Here is a 22,161-nt window from a genome sequence, read left to right as displayed (position 1 = left end):
TTCGAAAACTTGAGGTTAAAAAAATTCAAGAAAAATAAACATATTATCGAAACTACGAAATCTCAATATTCATCTGCTCACAACCTTAGCTCACTTATGTTTACCTTCTTTCAGATCCTGCCAAAGTGACCTTCACACCCACTGTACAGTATCTACCCTTCCGTTTGGCCGGCGTCGTACAGTGCTACATCAAATCGAATCCCACACTGCAGTATGTCACCTGGACCAAAGACAAACGCCTACTCGAACCGTATCAAATGAAGGATATCGTCGTCATGGCCAATGGTTCATTGCTCTTTACGCGCGTCAATGAGGATCATCAAGGTCGCTACACCTGTACGCCATACAATGCACAAGGCACACAAGGCTCATCCGGTCCCATGGAGGTGCTCGTACGCAAACCGCCCACATTCACCGTCGAACCGGAGTCGCTGTATCAGCGCAAAGTGGGTGATAGCGTCGAAATGCATTGCGATGCCATCGAAGCGGAGGGCACACAGCGGCCCACCATCAAATGGCAGCGTCAAGATGGCGGCGATTTGAGCGAATCGCAGCGCATTCGTGTCAAAGTGTCCGGTGGTAATATAACCATCGAAAATTTACGCGGTGAAGATTTTGGCTACTATCAGTGTGTCGTCTCAAATGAGGTGGCCACACTGATGTCGGTAACGCAGCTGGTCATCGAGGGCACACAGCCGCATGCACCGTACAACATTACCGGCAAAGCGACCGAATCATCCATCACGCTGCAATGGATGCCCGGCTATAGCGGCGGTTCCGAGTACAAGCAGGACTATACGATTTGGTATCGCGAAGCAGGCGCCGCCGATTGGCAAACCATTTCGGTCACACCATCGGGCAGCACACAGGTCACCATCAACGGCTTGGCTTCGGGCACTACGTATGAGTTTCAGGTGGTCGGACGCAATGTGCTCGGCGATGGACTGATGAGCAAGGTGATGACGGTGCGCACTTTGGGTGAGTTAAAGTTTGAATATCTTTATCTATTGCTTCTATTAAGACCTTGATGCACATACTCTATGCAACTTCGGCAAATGTGGTGAGTTGGGGTAGGTAAGTGAGTGATGGTAGCAGAATTAGACCAGAGCAGCAAGTCAGTTGCTGACAAAATTTATGTCAAACTTACCTCGCTCCCTTCGCCAACTTTGCGTCACTAACTACGTTCTATTATATTAAATTAAACCCATACTCTTGCATTTCTCTCTTTTTCTCTCTTTTCTACAACAACATTTGTGTACAATATGTATGAATTTATTTACGCAACACTCATAACTCTGCCATCATCTATCGTCTTTAACTTAAAAAAAAAAATAAAAATAAAAAAAATAAAAATTTAACAAAAAAAAAATCAAAATACGAATTATTTCGAATCGCTAAACATTCACAACAACAACAAATCAAATATAACCAATATGGACATTTGAATTTCATTGAAAAATTGCAAATTCAAATGCCTTTAGAAGACGCACCGGCAGCGCCACGTAATGTCAAGGCTGCAACACAACCGCCAGATCATATTTTCCAACTAATGCCAGACGAAGCTGGTAAGCGAACACAACTTCCCCCATTTAAGGAACAAAAACAATAGCAAACTTACCAAAAACAAATAGTGACCACTTTGGTCAATGCAAATTATTAGAAGTGCTCGAAAACGTGCTTTACTTCGATGCATTGCCCAATAGCGGTGCTTAAGTTGATTTTATTTTGTTAGCACTTACTTTTGTAGGATTTTGAAGCTCTTCACATTTTCTAGAAAAATGCTTGGCAAAGCATCTTTGAAAACTGATTTTGAAAATTATATGAGTATGTGAGAAAAACTCCAAACAAAGAAGATTGTTTTAGCTTTGATTGAAGGAATCTTGACCCCATAGAGTTTTTAGTTGGTTATTTTGTGTTGCTTTAGTGTTTTAAGTAATAAAAAAGTGGCAGCAAAATATTAGTTTTTAGAAATTGTTGTTCTAAATATACATATGTATATACTTTTTATTGAGATTGTAAGCAAGAAAAACTTAAATATTTAAAATTGGTTTATGTACATTTTGTGTCTAAAATATTCACAGTAGCCAGAAAGAGTTTTATCTAATTTCTCGGGAAATCTTCTTTTCTTCAGTAAAATTCTTGAATTTCTTGGCAATCTACTTTTTCGAAGTCTACTGCTTGTTTCATATTTCGAATATCATTACTAAATAAGGAATTTATTGAGTTAAAACCGGGTAATTGAACTGACCACGCAACTAATAAAAAATGTTCCCGTTATTCAACTCGATAACAATTTTGTGCGTTCTGAATAAACATACATATGCTATTAGAATATTCCAAATCTCAAACCCTGTTACAAAAATTAAATCACGTAACAAAGTTGAGGTTCTGGGTGCATTAAGTTCATTTCCTCTTTTACTTAAAGAGCGTCAAGATATTTGTAGACGCCTTTATCCTGCAGTTTCATTAGGATTATGAAATTTAAAAGCATATTTTAAGCCAAAAGTTAAAATAATTTCTATTTTCTCTTTTTTTAAAGAACTAGAATCCAATGTATCGTTATACTGAGGTTTCACTGAATGTGCTTTGGCTTATTTCTTTTTAATTACCAAGCCATTTTAAGACACCATTCATGAAAAAGTTGTTTAAAATATTTCGTGTTAATACAAGTACTGTTTATTGTTATCGTAAGGTTCAGTTTACAGTCTGATCTCTGCCAGCTCAGTGGTAGTGTTAACTTCATTTCTTTTTAAAGCGCTATAAGTCCGTCATAGTAAAGTGAACTACGCCAGGAATTTTCAAAAAATCTAAGAATCAAATTCTAGCGGTTTAAGGTCCAATTTTAGCGCAAATTTTAAAATGTCTTAAGTTTTTCTTGATTAATGCGAATGCGTTATTTTACACCTATGAAACCGAAGAACAATTAAGCCTGTCTAGAGATTACTTGTTATATATTTCTTTAATTTTTTTTTTTTGTTTTTGTATATTTTCATACTACCAGTTACTGCAATATTTTTGCACGCACACATTTCTTTGCTCGTACTTTTTCACTTTAAAATACTTGGAATGTGTCCCTGCCTCCACTATTCTGTCCACTTCCACAATTAAGCTCGAACCACCTGACTGACAGACTGTACTGTAGTTACTGTAATGCGTGTGGAAAATTGTTAAAACACAAAAATTTGAAAACTAAGGTATTAGAAAGTAAGAAAACAAAAAAATATTAAAAAAAAAAACAAAAATAAAAACAAATACTAATACGTATGTATTTCGTTTTATATGTTGTTGTGTAATGCAACCCTGGATTTCGTGTTCCTCTGGCGCTGTTAGTTTTAAATCCCGTATCTTGTTTTCAGTTAAAAGCATCAATTATTTAAATTTTCATTTACTCGCTTACGCCAAAGCGCTTTATCGCCCATTAGATATTTTGTGTTGCGCCGCTTTTTGCATTCGCCATGTGATTTCATTAAGACATTTTATGCTTTGCACCAAAATCGTTGCACCCGCACATATACACACATACACACGCATACAGACATATATGTATTTTGCATAGAAGCGTTCACGGTCATAAGCACAAAATGCAGCAAGAAAAACAATAACAGAAATGGATGCATTTAGTGCAAATGAATAAATACATGCGCACGAATACACATATACATACATGCAAACATACACAAACACACACATTCATTTAAAAATGCGTTAAATTGTAGACAAAAACCTGCAAGTACTTAAACTCGGGAGAATTTCCAAGTCTTCATGCGCGTTTAATACATTTAATTATATGCCTATGTATGTGTGTGCATATATATGCACATATGTAAACTTACACATGTGTGTAACTGTGTGCAAATTTACGGTTAAGCAGTTTAATTGTGGACATGCCGCTGTTCGTGCCATAAAAAATCTCAACAAAATGAGAAGTCAGCAAAATAACGGAGCAAAGCGGATTACAAGTGGAAAAAAAGCGAAACGCTTAAGATCCCTGGCACGCCTACAAATGCTCGCTGCTGCACACGCGGTCTAGTGCCAGCGAACATCCGTTATAACCGCATACTTGTTTATATGTTATGTTGTCAAACACAACAATATACATACATATGTATATGTGTACCATATATAAGCTGTATTTTTGAACGTTAAAACACTTGGCAAAGCCTCGGTGGCGAGCTCACGATGATGCCAGGAGTAATAGTTTGTGTGTGAGTGCACATGTGTAGATGACGCAAATATGTGTCAAGGCTGGCAAACTCGCACACGGCCGTTCGTGTGTGAAAACGCAACAACAACTAAAACAGCAAAAAATTAACAAAACCTTAGTTAGCAAAATAACAACAACATACGCTTAACGCTAAGCTGCCCGACCAGTCAGCCCTATAAATATATAATATAAGAATTGCAACGCATGCAGCTTGTCGGTAAATAAATCGTACAAAATAACAATAACAACTCCAAATTACAAGGAATGTATATATTCCAAATAAGAATATTTTAGCTAACACATCGCACATATATTAAAAATTTCAATGATTTAGCACTGTAGTAGGCATAACAGCCGTTAACACCTAAACCAAAGTAACGGTAAAACAAATTATAATGAACCAAGGATTGCTTTGTAAAGCATCACTTTTCATACTGAAAAGTATACACTCACGCTGAAGACATAATAGTTCAGCTAAATATGGTACGTTTGGTAGCCATATGAAATTAAAATACTTATGGATCGACCCAGTTAAGAATGGTTAATACTTAAAAACTTTGACTATTTTTTTGGAAGTATAAGTCCTACAAAAGAGAAAAGAAGCACATACTTTAAGTGTAGTATATCCGAAATCTTGTCAGATGTTGCATAAGCTTGGTTACAGCAGAAAACATGCAAACAGTTGTTGTTATATATTCTCTGGTTCCAATCGATTACACATGGTAAATGCCTATATAAAACTGAAATAACTTTTGTGGTAGAGTTTATTGCTCGAAGTTGTTGTGAGAGTGCGCAGCTCAAATAAGCGCCTAAGCAGAAAACAAAAGCACTCATCTCCAAAACCGATATGTCGTCGGTTGTGACGAAGAAGCACACCCATCTCAAGCGACGTAAGTAACTCGGCAGGTGATTTGCTGAAAAGTTATAACTTGGAAGAAAAAAAAATAAAAATTTCCAACAGCTGATGCATTGCTTACGCTGTAGATGCTCTAGACTCTCTTTCGAGTTGCACATTTTTTAAGCGCGATCAAATTGTTATACAAATATAATTATAGCAGGCCGTCACGCTTTGCAAAGTGCTACACAGGACACAACTATAGGATTTTCAGCGTATATATGAATAGGCAATTTAAGAAACAACTTTTGTTATAAAACAAAAAAAAATTATTTATATATATGATTGCTATATTAACCTTTTGTAAAGATATCTAATATATAATCTAGGCTACAGTTATTTGATAACGCTCAATTGGTATTTATGACCCCACTTCCAACAATATGAACCAACGCTGGTCCTCGAAACGATATTTTTTTTGTAAAAGACCCAAGTTTGCTTTGAGAGGTAACAATTAAAATGCTTAAAAAATAAAGTAAATAAGCCGTTATAAGCATTATGAGTGTGTGTGCTTTTATTGGCCCAACAATAACGGTATGTACTTGTGCCACGCAATTAGTGCGAAAAAAAGTTTAAATTGTTATTTCCTTTAGCGCAGTTTCCGCGCACACAATAGCACACGCCAATCCATATTTATAACAAAAAAGGGAAAAATTTAAATCGTACGCGGCGAATATTATGCAAAATGCGGCATTATTGCGCATGTTTCGCTTTTAAATGCAGTTAAATTGCATGCGGCCACAACAACTGATGAAGGGCAGCGTTAACGCACAGGCACACACATGCGCAGGCCTCTTTACGCATTTATGTTGCAAGGCAGTGTAGCAAGGCCATTCGCTTTAATGCGAGACACAAACAAGCGAGCCATACAGCGTTGAATGCGTGTGCTTGAGCTGGTGTGCATTTATTGGCTGTGTGTAAGTGTGTGTGCCTGCAATGGCTTTTTTTTTATGGTCCTAGTCCTGGCAATGCCTGCATGTGTGCGTGCGTGTGTGGCCAATTCGTGTCACGTTGACCGCGTTGGCAGCTTTTCATTTTGTTGCTGTGTTGTTGCAACATGTGCGACCATGAACGTATGTGCTGTGCGCTGAACGCTTTGAATTTCGCTGAATGCAGTTAATTATCATACGACTACATACATATATACAGCTATGAATATGTAACACATTTGCATCTATATATAAACATAGCTGTCATTAATACAAAGTAAGTACGTATATAAAGTGCAATCAAGTCGAAAAGTGGCACAGGCGACGAGCAATATTATGAAAGAAAAACTGTAAAAATATAACGTCGATTTTAAAATCCATTTCTGCTTGTAAAAGTGGTGCAGGAATTCGAAACACTGTTGCATTACCTTTCACTAACTTTCATTTCGCTCTATTTTGCACCTTTTCTACCTAACGGCATCACTAACTGTAGTGTAGCTAGCAAATTAACCACGCACACTTTGCCATATTTTCATATTTCACAGTTATTTTATATAATAATTCCATATTTTAGTTCCACACATAAACCTTTCATTTTATTGCGTTTCATTTTCATTGCGTTGCGCTTTTATTTTTCATTTTCCATTTGTTGTTTATTTTTTCCGTTTCATTGCAGACCTTTTAGCGTATTTTGACATTTATTTTCATACCGATTCGAATGGTTCGATCGTTTATTCACCGCCAAAATTAAAATTGAAAGGTATTTACACGATTTTCTTATGCTTTTACTTACTTACATACGTTAGCTACATACACATAAATGCTTACATACATATATCACACTTATACAGTTAAATACCAGCATTCGCATTGTTAAGTATTGCACATAGTTAAGCTAAATAATATGAGTTTTATAATACATGCTGTTAGATGAGCCATAAAAATTGCAATGTTGGAATTTAAAATAGGTGGCAACCTTTTTAAAAAATACTTACATATGTATGACATAAATATTTTCTTACACTATATTTCAATATTATTGTACATTTGTTCAATTTAAGTAAATTAAAAAAAATTAGCAGTTGGCAACCCTTTAATTTGTTTGATAAGAACTTGAAAATATCCTTATTATTACATTTTTTTTTTAATTCAAACATTTTAAAAAAGTGGCAACCTGTCAGAAAAATAGTTTACCAATTTTAATTGCTTTCTAAGCCTCTTTGTTTTGATACCTATACCTTACTATTTTGCCTCTATGACCAAATTTCTTGCATTAAAATATTTTGACACATGGCAACTCTAAAAATATTTTTTGCAATACAATTTCCTACAACTTTTTATTTTAATACCCAAATTGCGTGTTTTTATTATTAGCATTTTTTTAACTTAAAATTTTCAAACATATGGCAATCATGCAATTAAAAAAAAAACAAAATTTCCAACTACGCCAAACAATATAAAAAAATATTATTAAAGTTCTTCAACTACGAATGTGGTCGTTCGCTTAATAAGTTGTACTCGTACTTCATTTATAATATTATATCCTAAATTTTAAACAAAGAATGAAGCTATGCCATTTCAAAATAATTCTAAAAACAAATTGCTCTGGCAACCTCAAAAAAAATATATAAGAAACATATAATAAAACTTTCATGTCATAACTTCAGTATTTTATATAAATTGTGCACAAAGTGACCCGCCATGCAGCCGCATTAAATTCTCAAATAGCTTATTGAACGTCCTTAATGCAAATTCTAGCTGCATGACGTGCAACTACACACGTCCGTGAAGGCAGCAAGAAATGCACGACCGTAACACGTCAGCTCTAATTTATGCCAACGACGTTGCGCAAAAAGTAACTCATACGCCCTGCGGCACAGTGCGACCTTGCGCGCTTGCTGCCTACAAACATTTAGCGCTAAACTTATGCGCCTATGCATATGCCGTTGGTCTGCTAGCTTGCCTACAAATGTGCATATGCTTGCATGCTTATCATAAATTTATGTCCAAGGCGAACTCATATACACACACACACTCACTCACCTTCATGCCTAACCGCTTGCGCACCGGTAGCTGCAAGCCAACAGGCTGAATGCGAAAGGTCACAGCAAGTTGGGTTGGTTGTCTGCAGCTGTGCCGTTAAATCGTTAACCAGCAGCACAACCCCTGCAACACCCCGCGCTTAGGGTCTGTAGAGCGCGCTTGGCGCTACAGCAAGCAATTAAGCTTCAATTTCCGCTGCTCGCCGACGCTTGGCAAGCGCGCTGCCTTAAAGAAAGCGCAAATACATAGAAAAAAATTGTAAATATGAACGCCAACAACAACAGCAACAATAATAGCGCAAAGTTAATGTGACAGCAAACAAAGAGAACGACTCGTGTTTATGTCCTGTCGTGTCGCGCTGCGCTGCGCTGCGCTGGCATTCTAAATTGCAGGAGGCGCTAAAGCGACGTTGCGAACGCTGCGCTGTAGTAAACGCAAAAATTTATGAGCGCAGTTGTGTGCGTGTATGTGTGCGCATGCCGCCAACGTGTAGGCATCATTACCCTTGTGCCGCCTATGTGGCGCGCTTCAACAACAATGTCACATACCAGTTAGCTTTTTTATTTTTTGTTGTTCTTACTAGTCTTCGTATTTTCTTTTGACCCTTTTATGTGCTTTTGCGCTTTCCACTGCAGCCATAAATAACATTTTCGGTTTTGTGACATTTCCGCCAAACTTGTGTCCTTCTGCGCATTGCACATTGGTGTGTGTAGTTTTTGTTTTTATTTTTGTTTTGGTTATACCTTTATTACTGCTGTTGTTTGCTCTCGGCTTGCTTACTTTGTTGTCCTAACAATTGCTGTTTACATTTGTATGCAGCGTGTTTACACTCGTCTTAGCAGCCAGAGAATTTATGCTGTGTATAATACATAAGACCTGAGCGAGTTTGTGGAATTGTGGGGGTGGAGCCGAGTTAATTCGCAATAAAAACGATATTTTTGGCAGTTAAAATTCGTTAAATTTTATTCTCGTCACGTTTAAATTGTATACGAAAACTCGAAGTGCTCCAAATCTACCTACGAAAGCGCTAAAATTTCCGGTACTTTAATATGCTTCCGTTACTTGCTTCGTACACGTTTGTTGACTTTATGCACAAAAACAATATATGTAGTTGTTTTTGTATGCATTTTAGTAGCTGTATAAAGTTTTGATACGCGAGAATTTCATCAACGAATTTGCGACGGCGTTAGGGCGAGGCAAACATGATTTGATCGTTTAAAAATTTTTTAGTGAAATGCAAAAAATATCTCAAAAGACCAATGAAAGGAAAAGTTCTGTTTGAACCGAATATTAAATATATCCGCAGAGCGCGAAACACCTTTATGCGATTTGTGGGGAATAATGGAAATAAACCAATTTTCTACAGTATTTTTCTTAATTCAGAATACATCAGTGAGCACATATTCCAGGCCAGAAAATTACAGATTCATTATATGATGACCAGGAGAGGATTTTGGAGTGATTTCAATCACTACCAGAAAATAGTTACCTCGTCTAAGGAATACCATTTCTTCTCTAATCTTTAATTAGAAATTTGAAGTATTGGCGTTTACAAAAGGCTTACATTAAAAAGTGTTATCTTTTTTTATTTTTTTGGAGAGAAACGCTTGTATAGATATTCCTGACAAGTATCCAGCTGCAACAAGATACCACAGTTATTACTCAGCTGTACGAAGATGGATCAGACAAAAAGGAAAAGGTGTTAGGTGAGTTGTTCCCAACGAAACAACAAGTTTCCTCGAACTCCCGTTAGGTGATTTGGATGACAAATAACTTGCGCTTAGCCACCCAAACAACAACAACAACGACAGATTGACGAAGAAACATATAATGGTAGACAAAACAGTCTCGTTTTTTTGGCAATTTAAAAAAAGTATTTTACGTTGTCCAAGACATTAGGACATAATTTCAGAGCTTTTTTTACTTCGTATTTTCATTATTTTTTACAAGCAGGCGATAAGTAAATTTAGATATTGCATATATGATTTTAAAAATACTCCACAATTATTTAGCGGAGTTAAATATTTCGTACCTTGCTTCTAATTGCCTCACAGACATATTTTGAGAATTTGCATTAAGTTTGGAAATCTCAAGAGTCTTGCATTATAGTGATCAACAGAACAATTAGGTGCACATTTGAAAAACCGACACTCATCTTATTCTTTACCCAGCAGCATGTGGTTATGTGGTTCACTTCAGTCCAACCACCACTACTAAAATCATGATGACTACTAAAACCTCAAAGAGCCATTGCTTGACCTCCATGGCAAGGCTATTTAACTGCGTATCTTCCACTTACCACACACATGTGCTTAAGAGGCTTCAGAATTTACAGGTCTTAAACATATAATTGCAAAAGTTTTAAGTTTTGTTTTTGCTTAATCTCACTTTAGTAGTATGCCGTTCGCTTGGCGTGCACTCGTTTTTACAAAGAGAGTGCTGATGAAGCTTTTTCTGCTCATAAATTAGTGCTCATTATTATGGCTAATAAATGCCAACCGCAACATGCATGTGTGTGTGCGCGTATAAGCACTCATGTGAAACTAAGGATGTTTATTTGCCGACGCACCTGAATTACTGAGTTTTTATTATAATTTTGCGACTTTTTCTACTTCCCTTCCGAAGCATTGAAAAAGCTGATGCAAGCAAACAAGCCACAATCAAAGCAGTTTAAAATAAAAATCAAATCAAATTTCAAATGTTGAGTGATAATCATAGCTCAGCAAAGTTTCGAGTTACAGCAAAGAAGGTTTGTGCTGAGCGTCATTCACATATTCAAAGTCTTTTTTGCTGCTGCATTTTGCAAAAGTGCCTTTCTGTGTGTGTGCGTGTGCTTGTGCAAAAAGGTTGCCATCAAATTTTTAATTAGGTTAATTAAGCTACTCAACAAACGCATGTTAAAGGACTTATCTTAACATAAATATTTTTAAACTTCACTTATGCCAAAAGTTTTGTTGGTAAATGGTGAATTATTGAAGCTTTCGCAGAATGTGTGTGTAAAAATACACATATGTTTGAGCTCTTCCTTTGAATTTATTATAAAAATTTAATTCGGACAGATTTTAAAAGTGTACGAAGCTATCGAGGAAAGCTGTGGATGGAGCAAAAGCTCAATTTTTGATATTGACTTTTGTTCTTTAAAAAGCTTTCACTTAAGTTTAATGAAAGTGAAAGTCAACGGTTTTCTTGCACTGCAACTTGTAGCTTTCCTCTTCGACTTCATTTTTTTTAAATTTATTTTTATATCATATTATATTTCTATCGATATTTTATTTATTTTTAAAATTTTTTTAAGAGCTTTGTTTAAATTATGTATACGTTATTTAAAGTCATTAAGATTACAAATCATCAAAGTTTCAGCTCACTAATTCAGGTAATCAAGTAATTAATCCAACGAAGAGCTTCAAAATAAATGTAGATAATAATATAATTAAATTTTAAATATAAATTAGAAATGTTTTCTATTATATCCATATTTTTACCTACTGAACTTATTATATCCATATTTTTACCTACTGAACTTACTATATATCTTCTCTTATATATAAATGTGTAGTTTTATTATATATTGCACTATACCGTAACACATTATAGAGGAAAATATCGACAAAAGTAGTTTTGTAGAATATTTTTAGAAAAAAGAAACAACAATTTTCGCGCTGCAGTTTTTGATAACATTATTCTGTACCTACTGCTGCTACAGTCTGATCATAAAGTATGCTTTCCCTGCAATAACGAGTTTGTTCTCTTGAAAATGTCTAACAAAACTATTTTTAAGTCTTTTTTTCTCGCGGTCTTTTTTTACTGTGGTAAAAAAATACAGATTTTTTCTATCAAGTTTCTTTTTTCTACAAAAATTTAAATAAATTTATATATATAATATTAAGGCGATTTCAACGATTTTAACAAACATTTAATAATTACTTTTTTCCGTTATTATAGAGTTGTTTTTAAATCAATATAACCTCATTTTATTTTCAGCAATTAAAAAATAGTCAAAAAGTTTACTTACTTCTCTTTTATGTTTTATATACTGCATGTACACATATATATTTACTAAAGAGTTACCATCTTAATAACATATGTATTTCACTTCACCTCTTCAATATTTCGCGCATACAGGTCCAAAACCCGGTCCACCGCGCAATCTAACCGTCACGGAGGTCTCCAATGGTTTTCTGATCTCATGGCAGGCGCCACTGGAACGTGCCCACATCGTCAAATTCTACACCATCAAATATCGCACCGACGCCCAGTGGAAGACGCTGAATCGTGGCCAAATACGGCCCGAGGAGACACAGTATTTAGTTAAGAATTTAGTCGGCGGTCGTACATATTATTTTCGCGTCTTAGCTAATTCGGAAAAATCCTACGAGTCCAGCGATGAAGTGAAATTTCCGGTGCCGGCACGTGTCAAGCATAAAGCAATAACAGCCGGTGTCGTTGGGGGCATCCTGTTTTTTATTGTTGCGATCATTTTATCGGTTTGTGCCGTAAAAATTTGCAATAAACGTAAACGACGAAAACAGGAAAAAGGTAAAAAACTGCAACTAACAGTGAAGCAAGTGTAAAGCGAATGCACAAAATTAAAAAAAAAAGAATAAAATTAACACGAAATGGTTTTTGATGATGACCAGAAATATGGAACGCACGAGAGCAAACGAGCCAACGTTTTAATGCGTTGCAAGTGCCGCTGTGTTGTGTATCGTGCCAGTTGAGCGCAGCATGTGGGCAAAAAATGGCGGCGCAGCTGACAGCCGTGCCAAGCATGCGAACGGCGGCGACAATCCTGCCAGTCGTTGGCGTTGGTGGCGCTGATTTTGTCAGACATGTGGCAACCGTGCTGCCCACATAAAATGCTGCGCTCCACTGTGCCACCGGTTGCGCTGCGTTCCTATTCTGGTCTCAGTTCAGCGAGTACTTTATAACGCTAAATAAATAAATATATATGTATATATATATAATATATAAATAGATATATATACGTAAATGTTTTTTGTGAGATTCAATTAAAATTTTTATTGCGTATTAATTTCGAAAAGGGCCTACTACATAAATGTATGAAATTAACTTTTTGCGTAAAATTGCCAATTAATATTTCCACTTTATTGCTTAATTAACTTTTAAAGCTAATTTTTATGATTTCGAATAAATGAAAAAACTAAAAGCAAAAACAATTTATAACCCCTTAAAATGTAGCACTTAATAACAGTAATTCTTTCTTATATGTATATTTGAATATGTAGTTTTCGTTTTGTAAAGTACTGGAAATAAATTTAAACTCACTTTTTGTGTTCCAATAGATTGACGTTGGCAAAAAAATCTGCCGTTACATAATACTAACAGCTCATGCAGGAATTACCGCTGATTAGTTAATTAAAATTACGTGAAACCAGAAAAAATACGTGACTGATTTCGACTTTTGCTTAATTAAAAACACAGTTATATATATATATATATATATATATATTAAAACTTTTGCCTTTTTTGAAGCATTAATTGGCTTAAACAACAAGTAAATATACTCGAACTAATAATTAATGAGTACAAAATTTGATTATTTTCATTTAATACAGTTGAATTATACCAAATAATATAATTTTTTACTCCATTTTGCTTATGTTGTTATTATTATACTATATAATTTTAATTTTTATTGCTTTAAACACATAATACAAAAGCTTTTATTTGAATTAGAATAATTTTAATGATTTAATTTATTATGCTTTTAATTGATCTTATTGAATTTCAACAGTAATTATTTAATTAGTTAAATTTATCAATTATTATTTTTTAAGTAGTGTATGTAACCCAGTAGAAATTAAGCTCACTGCTATCAGATCAACTAGTTATAAACTATTTTACAACTAGTATCAAGCATAACTAGTCAGCAATTGTCTGCTTTACAAGCAAGTAACTGGCAGTTTGACGTGTTGATACCTATCCAGACGGCGATTTTCAAATTTCGGTGGGACCAATAGCAGTGTGGAAATATGTTAGTTTGAAGCAGCTATACAACTGCTTGTGTCAATTTATATTTTTAGGCAATATATTAATTTGGATTTTCTTCAAATCTTTCCTGTTTTCAATGAGAAAATTTTTGATTTGACAAAACTATGCTCCGCTTTTCAATTAACTTCTTATAACAACACTTATGAGTCTGCTACTTTTCTAACTTGTTCGATTTTAGTCAGGTAAGAAACTGTAAACTAGCTAAATATGTGTCTCCTAGATTGACTACTACACACACAAGAGTCGCTGATGAAAAATTGCTTCCCAATTGAGTTAAAATCTCTAATAAAACAAGTCTTATAACTCACACAAGATAACCATTTCAATACAAACGAGCCTGTCTACAAAGCCGCCCTAAGGTGAATTTCGACGAATGCTGACATCTACATTGTTCAAAAACATTCCCATACCACGCAAATCCATAATTAAATTCAGTTCTGTGCCAATTATCACGTACGAAGTAGCTATGTACAGTAAAATATTCCAAATAATATTAATCCACAATAAAATAGGAAATTATTTCGCCTTGCATTATTTGTTAGCCGCATTTCGCTTTATAAATGTCAGTTACAATTACCTTTATTCGAATTTAAATATAAAATTGAAGTGAAACGTTATTCTGAAAAAGCGTGAATAAAAATTATAACGGTAATAATAAAGGCGTAGAGTTTAATAAAGTGTGCGCTTTCAATGCAAAATCAAATGCAATCAGCAATGAAATACGTGATTCTGCTGTTTTCGTATTGAATTAAATTTTATTCGACAGCTGAACGCAAACCGCAGCGGAGTTGTCACCGCCACTCAATCGCGCGCTAAACAACAACAAAAATGTCAGCACTTATTTTGCTATATTTTGTGGCCAACAAACCGCCAAACAATTTAAATGCGAGCAGTTCGAAATATGCGACCACACTGTCCTCACTGGAATTTCACAGCTCGCGTCTAAGCGTTTTCACTTTGGCCGTTTTGCTATAATTGAAATCAGCACGCTTCAGCCGAAAGCCATGCATATACCATAATGTACTCTCTTATGCAGCTTAAATTTAGTTGAAAAATGTATTTTTTATTTAACGATATTTTGGTCTTCAATGATTATTTAAATGCTTGCGAAAATACGGTGATTATTCACTGATACCGCTACATCAATGCGGTATGACAACATTAACAGTACTGTCGTATAACTAGTCAAGCTACCAACCAATTTTTGCTAAATGATTGTGTATAACCTGTATTTTGTAGGTGAACTTTACTCTGCTGCAAGTTTATGCTAGCTTTTAAGTATACTCTCTTTCCCTCTCCAATTTTCACGCCCTTACCTGTTTATAAAATATGATTTTCGTTCATTTAGTTTTCAGGTATTCATTTATTGCCACAAACTAACTAAGAGGGAGAGTTATATTTTTACTATTTTCAAATACACAGTCACATAAATTTAGTTGCTGCGATTTTTATTCAAAAGAATAAAGCTTTGAAATGTTTTTTCTTTCACGGTAGCAAATTTTACAAAAAAATCAAATTTCTTTTAATTGTTTCAAAGAAAACCGCGATTAAAATTTGTACCCAAGGAACTTTTCTCTATTAAGTAATTAGCTTTACAAGAGAGTAGTGAAAGAAAGAGACAAATATATAGCTAAATAACAACCTAACTTTCATTTCTACCGTATTTAGAGAACCCTAACTATGCTTTACAAGAGAGTAGTGAAAGAAAGAGACAAATATGTAGCTAAATCACAAGCTAACTTACAGTTCTACCATATTTTGAGCACCCTACATGTGGCTCTTATTTTAGAAGAGACTTGACTTCATATGCTACGTCCCTACTTGTAAAGAATTCACTAAAGCTTGCAAGCACTTGAGATGACTTTTATTCCAAAGTTCTTTATTTAAGTTTTTGAAAGTGGTTTTTTCCTTAAACAACCCATACAAAAACAGTAGAAAGTTTTTATTTATAAATACTCATAGTTATATTAGGAATTCCACAGCAGATCAAATTTGAAACTATGTAAGGTCATGTTTATTAATATATGATCTATATTTATTATTTTAGCTTTACAAAAATTTCGTTTTCTTTCTAAATGCTAACTTTTCCATCGAATCACGCAGTTTTCCTATCCTTTAGCCGACACGTAGCAGTCCTCCAAGAGACTGCTTCTAATGCTACTCAAATAAATCTTCAAAAGTGTGCTCTCTCTAATCTATACAGAAGTAGATCACGGTTTAAGAGCTTAATTTGATGAAGCACAGCGCTTCGTTAATAACTTTTCACTCTCTCTTAGAATGTTCAGCTGTTTACTATAGAATCGCTTTCTGATAGTTAAATTTTTGTGTAGGTAAAATTGCTTAACTGTTATTTAGTATATAGGCAATTATACTATGTTGACTACATTAGATTACAGCTTTAGACAATATCACTGTATTAATGAGATTTGCTGATATATAAAACTGAGTTATGCCATTTTTAATGTCTCTTTAGTATTTTTAACTTCTTTTCTTTGGTATTTTGTTAATATTTTTATTTTTATTTTTTTGGTTATGTTACCTTTGCAATTTTCTTTCAAATTATACTTACAACTACTAAAAACATACAATTACAATTACACAAAACAAGTAGCGTGTAAATACTTTGCAAAACATACATGTAACTATGTAAGTACTATAGATGAATTAAAGAATCGCTCGCGTACTTAAAACCAAAGTCAAGACTCAAACACATAAAGCTTGGCGGTCAGAGCAAATTCAAAATACTCTTTTTTTTTTGGCAGGCTTTATTACCTGCACAAAACATTGAATGAAATGTTTGCAATCACCTTTACCCGAATTATTGAGGCGTGTTCTTAGTTTCTTCGTCGTTGTTTCTGCCCAGAACTAAGTTCATTGCCGGTAAAGGTGCCTGAGCGAAATGGGCAGACGTTTTTTGTAAACAATTCACGCACAAAGGTGGTAAAATCAAGGCCCAAACGACATCTGATAGAAATGATCGCGTCGTACAATAAACTCAACTAAAATATTTGCATGCAATTTTCAACTCACTTGAGTCACACAAATTAAATGTCTTTTATTCAATATTGCTGCAATTTTGTTCGAAACGAACCAAACAGTTTTGCAATTTTGAAATATTCAGCACATTTCGATAAACTTTACATACACTTCGGATAACAGGCGTTCATGCAGCTAATGTGGCCTCGGTTCTCGCCTTTGCTCGTAATGTATATGTGATCGTAATTAATTTTGGGGAGCCTCCGAGGAGTATGTAATTTAAGATCTGAAATTGCCGAATTCTGTTTGGCAACCTAAAACTTTTCAAATATAATAATTCAAAGAGAGCGAGCGCGCTAAAGAGACGATCAGTATCGATAGGAGAATTGCGCTATACGAGATTGCTAAGTGTGAGCAGGGTGCTTGTGAGATCAGTTTTTGATACAACACGTTCAACCACATTTGCCACTGAGCACATTCGGGAAAGCAAAGTCACCAAAAAATTAAAGAAAGAAAAAGAAAACACAAAATGCCAAAGCTGGATTTTACAACAAACAAACAGAATATCAAGCTAAGTACAAGTGTTCTATGAATGGGGTAAGTTTTAACATTTAGTTGAATTTCGTGTGTCAATGTGTGCTGCTTGTTTAAGTCTTTTCCCTTCAAATCGCCAGCGACGCAAAGCGCCCGCGCCAATTTTATATGACTTACACATATTTTTCATAAATTTCTTCCACAAACTATTTTGCAGCAAAAGAAAAAAGCAAATGGTGATGAAATAACGGTCACGACTCGCCGCACAGCGCCTTGAATTGGAAAAGCGTTGAAAAATTGCGAAAAAAGAAATTAAAAAAAATCATCGAAATCACCGATTTCTTTTGACTTAGTTTAGAAAAGCACAATCATCATAGCACTCTTACATGAAACTTGCGCCATTTTTACAAACTCACACACACACACACACATAGTCTCGTATATATGCGTTTGTCATACCTCATGCATCACATAGTACATTGAAGATTACACACACGTACAACTGCCGTAATTTGTCATGATTTCTATTGCATTTTACTTTCCTTTACTTCTACTTTAAACTGATTGCTTTACGAATTTCTTTTCATCAGATGTAGATTTCTATGTTTATTTCCTTCAAAAAGACGCGCACTCGACTGAAAGCTCTGTAACTAAAAATTCCTTTTATAATTTTTAATTCTACTATAAATGCTCACGAAGCTTTAAAGCTGCTATATTTTGCACAATACTAGCATAAATATATAAAAGCACGTTTGCTGTAAAGAGCTGTACATATTGTGATAGAGATGACAAAGCGCGTCTTAGAAATTTGATTTGCCAAAAAGCTTTCAAAAAGCTTTCTCAATCTGTTGAAGTTTGAACACAAACAAATGCTTTTGTGATTTGCAAGAACTGCTGCACCGCTTCATAAAAATAAATTTCAAAAATTACCAAACGACTCTTATAAAATGATGTAGTCAAGAATAAAAAGCTTCAGTATAAATTTTATTTCAAAATTTATACCATGCCATGCTTTACGTTCTCGTCGCTGCGATAAAAGCCATGCATTTATATATAATATATATATATATTATATAACCATCACATTCATAATATTATATAGAACTTAAAGCTTCAGCGCTTACCACAGCGTTACTAGACATAGCAACATTCGATAAACGGCAGTTTCAATTGCTTTCTAACTCAAGCATTTAATTACATGTTAACTCGCTCTCTTTAAAGCTGCACAAAATTAATTTTTCAAATTCTAGCAAAATATAAGCGCAAGCTTTAAAGCTTTAGCAAGACGCCAACATTTTTCAAATCGTTTTCTAACATCAAAAACCGTTTCACCACTTTTTTTTTAATCACCTTGTACAAACCGAACCTAAGTTGAAATAAATCCATTATTAATGTCTCCATACCATATATCTATACCACACTTGCATACCTATGTATAACTAACCAATTCTTATGTATGTATGTATATGTGTGTTATTCTCTTGCTGTCGTCTTTTTCGGTGTTCAATTTGCGTGCTTGCGTGCGTGTGTGTGCATTTCATGTGCGTTGTACTCCCCCCATAGTGATGATTAGCGCCGCCCCTAAAAGCGTGCCTAACAAATGAATAAAATAGTTGGTAAAAATTGAAGCTTTAGAAAAGCTTTAAACTGAAAATGACAAATTAGGGGAGCCTTAAGACAAGCTTTCGTCTAAAAATGAAAGCTTAATAAAATGTTAGTATAAGAATGAAAGCTCGATGAAAGCGCCTTATCCATATAGCTGTATATTAGCGTAAATAGCATAATTTTAAAGTTTTTCAATAGTATGCGTAATTGTAAAGTGTAACCTCCCACAAAATTAGTTTGTATGCTAGAGCATTGGCACATCCCAATACAATAGGTAGAAATAAGAAACGAAAAAATAAATTAAATGTATATTAGTTCATACGTATAAATAACGCTTCACCTCTAACTGCTTATAAATCTATATTTCATTTAGAACAAGTATGGTATTTATATACACACATCTTCATTTATTGCATATGATATATTTCTCTTTTTGGTGGCTGTTATTTACTTACTTTTGTTAACCCATTATTATTCGATGAATTTTGCTATGATTTTGTGCTCATAATTATTATTTTCGCCTCATTAAAATCACATATGGTATGTGAAATAAGAAATAAATATTTTCTATATACATGGCTTAAAATCGTTATTCGTGGTGGAGAGTGTAACTCATATGTCTTATGCATAATGCGCTAATTACTCATTTAACACCCTAGAAGCTACGGCATATCACATTCTATACATATATGTACATATGTATGTAATTGCATTTGTATGTATGTCTGTATATGTGTATGTAGTTCGTATGTGGATTATTTTAGCGACTAAGGAACGGTCAATACTCCACCAAAATTAATTGTAGAAATCATTCGTTTGCAGAGTTCAATATGGTAGCTTGCCGGATAACTGATGCCCGTAATATAGCGGCGAATAATCATCATTTGCAACATCATCAGCAGCAGCAACAACAGCAACAGCACACGCAATTGCATCAACAACACCAACACCACCAACTTCAACATAATTTGCACAGCCGCAGTACGGGCTCGCTTTCCGCTGGTCAAGTGCCTTTAAAAAAGTAAGTAGGCCCGAGTAGTGGTAGATGTTTGGGGGAATGGGGGATGTGCAGACAAAATACACTCACACATATACATATAATTAGAAAAAATACATATTGATATAAATTCTAAGAGACTCAGTGGAAAGCAAAAATAAGGCGGATATTTTTATTGATATTTTATTCAACCAAAGTGAAATGTTAACATAGGTAGTATTTGAGGTTGAAATCGACTTCAGTATTAATAGCGGTATAGCTATAACAAAACGTTAATGCTAATAAAGTTATGCAGCTCGATCCATTACATCGACAGATACTGTAGAGCGGCGAATCGAACAACCAACCAATATGAATATAATAGATTGGCGATAGACAATCGTGAACTTATACCACTTTAATTAGATGTACTCATGCTCTCTCTTATTGAACTCAATTGGATCATTTTGGTGTTGTTTTCATTTGTAAATTTTTGGGCAAAAGAGAGAAAGCTCAAGCGTGGCAGGTTTATTGTCAATCAATTATTTATCGATTACTTAGGACTGTTTCATTGAATAATCAATATACAATAATATTCGGTTGTCAACATACTTGAAAGAGTGATTTATTTAGAAATATATGAGCATATTTATATTTTGAGGAAGGAAAGCTTAAAAGTGTTTCCAACTAAAGATTAAATAGAATTAACATCTATGAAATGGACTAAAACTGCCATAAAGTTCAAAAAAAATAATCAAAAGAAAATGATAAATATTGGAAAATAACATTCAATGCATATAGTCAGCTGAAATTATACTACAACCGAAAAATTATTCAATCTTTCGCATAGTTCTTCACACTGAGTCTCTTATCCTTAGAAAACAAGCTCATCACATAACGCAACAACGCTTCTCTCACATATCAAACATATCACACACATAATTTACATAATTTTTTTGGATATTCTTTTCAATAAATACATAATATTAAAAGTACCTCAAAGACAGCAAAAAACACTCTTTTATAAAAAAATGTCCAGTTAATAAAATTAATATTTTTCTCTTTCTTCATAAAAAAAACTAAATGCCTATGTAAAACATCGTTCATGCAAAAATCACGCAAAAATATATATCACTTCATATTAACTTCCAAAACAATTGAAAATAATCATCGGCAATTCGTGAACAAAAATTTAATCAAAAAGCAACACTGAGCATTTTCGTGATTATGAAACCGTTTTTATAGTTCCAGGTCCATCATGCCATAGTCAAAATCGTAAGAGAATTTATGCATTTTAAATAAACTTAAATATTCAATAGCAAATTTAATTGTTTATTAGAACTTTTTGTTTAAACAAATGCCTGTTTTGTTGAGTTTTTTTGACGTAACGGGAAATACTTTACTGCGTCTGCATAGTATTGGTTTAAAAAGTTCAGTATTTTAAGAAATTCATAGTTTACATTTTTTTCTCTCCAAAATTCAATCCACTTATGACCCTAACCCTTCTCATATATTGTCATTTATGTTAGAAAATTAAATTAAACGTCCAGTACTTTAGTTTTTTTAGTACGAAAATTTTGTAGTGTTAAGTTTTTGTACAGATTTTGACGAATGTAACTTCTGGCATAGCTGACCTTAGCTTGCTATAACCCATAAAATGTAGGATTGCCACTGGCTTTGTAACATTGACAAAAGTCTAGTAAAACGAAATCCACTATTTTTCCACTAGATTACTATATAAAAAAATTTATTTATATATTGTAGTCATAGTCTGACTCCGTCAAATATACTTGACAAAACCATTTCTCATTATGATTCAAGCGCCGCAAGTTCTATCCAACAAGGTGACCATAAATGTCAAGCATGTGGTTTACCTTGACAATTGGTTTGACAGCTTTTCTAATTATACACCTCTAAAGAAACTATACGAGTGTAGCTATACGAGAGTATAACGTGTTTTTGGTGAATTGTATAAAATTAAAATTTC

General features: G+C 34.2%; 1 protein-coding gene across 5 annotated transcripts in view; it reads left to right on the top strand.

Moving 5' to 3' along the window:
* Positions 1-22,161, top strand: part of tutl (immunoglobulin superfamily member turtle) — a 114,946-nt gene that overhangs the window by 83,789 nt on the left and 8,996 nt on the right. For 3 of the 5 annotated variants that reach the window (XM_036369264.2, XM_036369263.2, XM_036369266.2), the window contains 4 exons: positions 115-978; positions 1,482-1,565; positions 12,194-12,607; positions 20,021-20,219. In XM_036369264.2, coding sequence (XP_036225157.2) covers positions 115-978; positions 1,482-1,565; positions 12,194-12,607; positions 20,021-20,219 — 1,561 coding nt within the window. Of the gene's footprint in view, positions 1-114; positions 979-1,481; positions 1,566-12,193; positions 12,608-20,003; positions 20,220-21,378; positions 21,450-22,161 lie in introns of those variants that run through there. The other 2 variants (XM_070107294.1, XM_036369265.2) reach the window with 2 other exon arrangements.

Source organism: Bactrocera oleae, chromosome 3, assembly GCF_042242935.1.
Source record: "Bactrocera oleae isolate idBacOlea1 chromosome 3, idBacOlea1, whole genome shotgun sequence".
Taxonomy (NCBI): domain Eukaryota; kingdom Metazoa; phylum Arthropoda; class Insecta; order Diptera; family Tephritidae; genus Bactrocera; species Bactrocera oleae.
The sequence above is the reverse complement of the archived record's forward strand: the minus strand, read 5'-3'. Positions and strand labels throughout refer to the sequence as shown.